Here is a 6000-nt window from a genome sequence, read left to right on the forward strand (position 1 = left end):
CACCCCATGAGCAAGACTTAGAGGGGCTCCCCCAAGTGGTGAATAAGTGTTATGACCGTCAAATTTAAAATACTGCTTGTTCTTTTTTCCATTGCACAAATCGGGAAACATGAGCCTGCTATAAAGATGCTAGAAACAGTGAGAAGTGCTAATGTGGTGAAAAAATCAGTTATGATTTAATGAATATAACAAATGCTTTGGCTCTACAGTGTCTTTATGCTAAACTTGGCCTGAAGGCAGGGCTGCACAATACGGGCATAAAACACACAACGAGCGGTGAAGCGATGAAGTTGTCACTGGCGAAGTGATTGACTGTGACTGTGGTGTGGCTCTGATTGTGTGTCCAGGAAGTGCAGACTTGATTTTTTTCATTACTTGCTGTGTAAATAAACAAAAATCTATTATTTTCAAGTTGACTCAACAGTAGGTAGCAGGCAGGGATGTTATGACTAAAAGCAAAAAGCTGGGTAAACCCTAAAATTCTGTATAAGCCTAACTGCACAACTGTGGAATGATGGACGACTACATACGTAACAGCAAACCTTATTTTTCATGGCTGGAATTTTATCATTTCACATGCGCTGCACTGTAGTTTAGTTTACTGGGTAACACTTTATTTGATGGTCTGTCTTTTAAGTAACATTCAACTAAATTCTATTACATGAATTACATCTATTACATGAAACTGAACTTGAAGTTCAGAAGGACCGTGTGCTGCACTGGGTCACTACGTCCAATAGGTCAAAACCAGCTCTAAACAAAGTGACCGCTGGGCCCTGATTGGTGCTCTGGCTTTGCGCTTCTTTCGTTTTGACATGTGACGTTTTTATACACACAGAAACCAAAAGGAACGACAGATTTCTCAAAATGTAGTGGAGGAAAAAGTCAGATATCTGACTCTGAAATGTAGTGGAGTGAAAGTAAAAAGTCGTCCAAACTGGAAAAACTTCAGTACAGATACACAGAAAAGTACTTAAGTACAGAAACTAATTACATTACTTACATACTTAAGTTACTGTCCACCACTGCTTATAAAACATTGGGGTTAAAAGCAATACTGCACTTAGCTTTGGTAGCTGCTGAGAGGCGGTAGATTCTACACTGTCATTGCTTCTGCTGTGTACCTGCTCATCAGGTGTGCAACATGCTGCATTTGTACAGGTCACACAGACCGAGAGGCCTGTCCTCTAGAGTGGACGAACAGGAATCAGAGTTGGGTGTAAGACAGAAAATTGTTGATGGTTTTAAGCTGCTTGGTTTAACCTGCTGCTGATAGTTTAACCATAGCAGAATCAGGGCAAACATACTTGGCCTTTAAATGATTTATCATGCATTTATGGGCGTATTGTGTGTGGTCTTTAAATGATTTGATGTGTGCTTTTTGTATGCACTGCATTTTATATCATTCCATTATTTGTGTGTATGTCTTCCTAAACCATTCATGACTGAGTCGTCTGCATCTGTTGTTTGTTTTTTTTCGTTTGTCTTTTCTTTCTTTTCGTGTGTCTGTGTTGCACGCAGTGCTGATCAGTTGTTTTTTAACATAACTGATGAGATGAACAGGAGTTCTGCATGGAAAGCTGTTGCATCAAACACCATGAAGAAGAGCGAGAGGTAGTTTCACTTCCTAATAGCAACTGTGTGCTAGATAAGTCTTAGCATTCGAGTCTTAAGAGCCTTAACGTTTTAACAATGTTTTATGTATATGATGTATAGCATTAATCAATTTAATGATCTAAACTCTTTTCTGTCACTCTGCCTCTGTGTGGATGTGCATATGCACTACCTGTCAAAAGTCTGAGGACTCTTATTCTTTCAGGTGTCCTGAGGTGTTTACCCAAAAGGGTAACTTTACAGGAGAAGGAAAAAACATCTAACTTTTAATGGAAGTTAATGGAGCCAGGCTTTTTGCAAGTAATTTTGGGCTGTTTATTTTGGTCCATTCTTCATGAAATGTACATACAATCTAAAGGGCATCAGGCATTTTCAGATTATGTCAAAAACTGAAAAACTAGACATGAGGTTTTGTTCTGACAGTGTTCTATAGTGTTATACAGGTATATCACTATACCTGAAAAAACAAGTGTCCTCAAACTTTGTGTGTGTGTGTATTTTACTTTATATACTTTATTTTCCGTCAAACTGACACAAGTCAAAGTTATTCTTCAGCATAAAAAATCAGAAAACATATTTAACAGAAAATGCCTCAACAACTACATGTAATAGCAATTTTTAGCCTTTATTGCAGCCTTCATACTTTCCAGAAAACAAAAAGTAAGGAGAAGAAAAAGTTCCTTTTGAAAACAAAAACACTTTTTAATACAATAATAGTCTTTCTTGTTGAGTCCAAAAGCGACAACAATACTGCATAAAAGTTTTCGCCTGATTTCCTACGTTGGTATGACGCTTCAACTACGTTAAAACCCGCATCCATTTTTTGTGTGAAAAATCTTACTTGGTCTGAATAAGCATTTAGAAATTAGCAGCATTTTCTGCTTCTAATAGTAAGTAATCCTAACTACACATTCAGACCACTCAGTCCAGTAAACCTTCCTCCACATCTCAGATGCCCAGTTATGGTGGTCTAGAGCAGATGCCATCAGTGAGAGCTTCTTAACAGCTACACATCCTTTCAGACCCACAGCACTGAGTCGTCCTCTCACAGTGGAAAGATGGACAGAAACACCTGTGGATGTTTTCAGATCTGAAGCAGCTTGATTTTCTCCTCTCTCTCAGATCTCTCAAGTGCTGTGTATCTGATGGGGAACGTTTTGGTGGTCTAGGTCTGATTTCTGTGAGGAGTCGTGTTTTTCTGTATCATTTTTTGGACTCCACTTTTGGAAACTCCTGTTATTTGGCATTTATGTGCATATTGCGTGTTGATGGAGAGTTATTTGATATATCTAATTTCCTCAGAAATATCTCCTTTAATCATTTTAGACTTTGGGTAGTTGACTGTGTGCAATGTGTTAGTCTCTTTAAAGGGAAACATAATGTCAGTGAGTTGTTTGGGAACAGCTTTCGTTGGGAGGACTCGCACAGAACTGGCTGGTTTTTAGCTTGGAAGGATGGAAGTGGCAGAGAAATAAAGAGTGAACAAAAATGCTGATAGATTTGATATTATACGTAGTGATGGAGGCTTGTGTTGTCATTTTCTGTTAAATATGTTTGTATGACTTTTGCACAGTATTCTGTGTTTATACATGTCTTTCTTATCCTTGTTCTTATTCTCTCTTTCTCTCTCTCTCTCTCTCTCTCTGGGCTAGTCAGGAGAAGGTGGCTTGTGTTAGGGTAAACATGGAAGCAGCTCATAACGGGTGCGACAAGACAGACGTAGAGACGGCTCTCTAAAGGAGTTTATTCTTCCCTTTTGGAGCCATGGCGGACCCCATCACATGCTCCTGCTGGAGCAGAGCAGCCTACGCTTGTGTTTCGGCCTGGGCTGGACTCAGCAGTGCCCCCCGCTGGCCTGGAGGCGAGAGCAGCGTGTGCAGACGAACAGAGTCACCAACGCCAAACTGCCAGGCCATAGGAAAGACCAACAGCCCAACTGACTCGCCCATTTATTTCTTTAATCTTGGTTGAGACACCCAAACGTATGCTTTTTTTTTTGGATATTTCATTTGCTGTTACAGCATTTCACTTTTCAGTTTAGAATATTTGGGGACTTTTTTACTTTTAAACTGGCTTCATTCATAGACAAAATTGTGACTCAAAAGTTGGCTGGGTGCAGTCGTGAAACAGCCATAAGGTTTGCTTACTAAATGAATGTGCTTCAGAAATTCATACGTGTCTTCTGAATGATGTCATGTTTCATGTTCATAGATGCTGTTTGATGTGCAACTCTCTTGGTGGATGCCCTTTAAAATGTACAGGTTCCAATTCAGGTTTTAATTATGTGTGCCTTGTATAAACGGCTGTTGTCACGCACAGATGTGGAGACCGACGGGGACGGCAAGAGAAGAGATTATTAAACGTACATCTTTCCCAAACCCCATTTTTGGTATTATTCCAAAGACTGTCATATATGTGTAGTGCCCTCCCCCCACACACGTCCCCAGTGTCCCCGGTTCTTCTGTATGAATTCTAAAACTGATCTCTGTATTCAAGCGCACTTTTTGGGATTACAGTGGTAAGTCCCTCACTGTATTCCTACATTTGTGGTCGTGCACTGTATGTAAGCGTTCCACACATTGCCAAGTCATTTTAAATGTTCTTTATTGAGTAACTCACTTAACGGATGTGGCTGTGTTGTTTTCAGTGTGTATAATTTTGATATTGTGTTAAAACGGGCACCCACCGGGCGTCTGATCGTAGTGCACAGTGTGTCTTATGTGTATCACTGTACTGTGTTCCATAGAGAAACTTTATACACTGTGTAGTAGAGGAGCAGTGGGACTGATTCAGGAGTCTTGCATTAACTGCTGTGATGTTCTAGAGTCCTGACTGATGGTTTAGTCCTGACTGTTGTAGAATCCAGACTGATGATGAAGACTGGTGTTTTAAAATCCTGATTGGCTGATCTAGAATACTGGTGAATGTCTAATTCAAGAATCCTGACTGAAGGTTTACACTTCTGACTCTTGCAGAATGCTGATTGATGTTCTAGACTCCTAACTGATGTAGAACACTGACTGATGTTCTAGACTCCTAACTGATGTAGAACACTGACTGATGTTCTAGACTCCTAATTGATGTTCTAGAATTTGGACTGATGGTTTACAGCCCTAACTGTTGTAGAATCCAGACAGATGATCAGTGATGTTTTAGAATCATCACTGTCTGATCTAGAATACTGGTGGGTGTCTAATTCAAGAATGGTGACTGATTATTTACAGTCCTGACTGCTGTAAGACACTGATTGTTGTTCTAGACTCCTAACTGATGTTCTAGAGTCCTGACTGATGGTTTAGTCCTGACTGTTGTAGAATCCAGACTGATGATGAAGACTGGTGTTTTAAAATCCTGATTGGCTGATCTAGAATACTGGTGAATGTCTAATTCAAGAATCCTGACTGAAGGTTTACACTTCTGACTCTTGCAGAATGCTGATTGAGGTTCTAGACTCCTAACTGATGTAGAACACTGACTGATGTTCTAGACTCCTAACTGATGTAGAACACTGACTGATGTTCTAGACTCCTAACTGATGTAGAACACTGACTGATGTTCTAGACTCCTAATTGATGTTCTAGAATTTGGACTGATGGTTTACAGCCCTAACTGTTGTAGAATCCAGACAGATGATCTGTGATGTTTTAGAATCCTCACTGTCTGATCTAGAATACTGGTGGGTGTCTAATTCAAGAATGGTGACTGATTATTTACAGTCCTGACTGCTGTAAGACACTGATTGTTGTTCTAGACTCCTAACTGATGTTCTAGAGTCCTGACTGATGGTTTAGTCCTGACTGTTGTAGAATCCAGACTGATGATGAAGACTGGTGTTTTAAAATCCTGATTGGCTGATCTAGAATACTGGTGAATGTCTAATTCAAGAATCCTGACTGAAGGTTTACACTTCTGACTCTTGCAGAATGCTGACTGATGTTCTAGACTCCTAACTGATGTAGAACACTGACTGATGTTCTAGACTCCTAACTGATGTAGAACACTGACTGATGTTCTAGACTCCTAATTGATGTTCTAGAATTTGGACTGATGGTTTACAGCCCTAACTGTTGTAGAATCCAGACAGATGATCAGTGATGTTTTAGAATCCTCACTGTCTGATCTAGAATACTGGTGGGTGTCTAATTCAAGAATGGTGACTGATTATTTACAGTCCTGACTGCTGTAAGACACTGATTGTTGTTCTAAACTCCTAATTGATGTTTAGAATTTTAAATGATGGTTTACAGTACTGTTGTGTAACACTCATTGATGTTCTAGACCCCTAAGTGATGTTCTACAACCCCAATTCCAATGAAGTTGGGACGTTGTGTAAAACATAAATAAAAACAGAATACGATGATTTGCAAATCCTTTTCAACCTATATT

General features: G+C 39.7%; 1 protein-coding gene across 4 annotated transcripts in view; it reads left to right on the forward strand.

Moving 5' to 3' along the window:
- Positions 1–6000, forward strand: part of LOC108435610 (sodium bicarbonate cotransporter 3-like) — a 90060-nt gene extending 84060 nt beyond the window's left edge. For 3 of the 4 annotated variants that reach the window (XM_017711573.2, XM_017711571.2, XM_017711572.2), the window contains exons 25-26: positions 1522–1614; positions 3267–6000. In XM_017711573.2, coding sequence (XP_017567062.1) covers positions 1522–1614; positions 3267–3351 — 178 coding nt within the window. In that variant the 3' untranslated portion in view covers positions 3352–6000. The remainder of the gene's footprint in view (positions 1–1521; positions 1615–3266) is intronic. The other variant, XM_017711574.2, reaches the window with a different exon arrangement.

This window comes from Pygocentrus nattereri, chromosome 11 (genome assembly GCF_015220715.1).
Source record: "Pygocentrus nattereri isolate fPygNat1 chromosome 11, fPygNat1.pri, whole genome shotgun sequence".
In the NCBI taxonomy this organism is placed as follows: domain Eukaryota; kingdom Metazoa; phylum Chordata; class Actinopteri; order Characiformes; family Serrasalmidae; genus Pygocentrus; species Pygocentrus nattereri.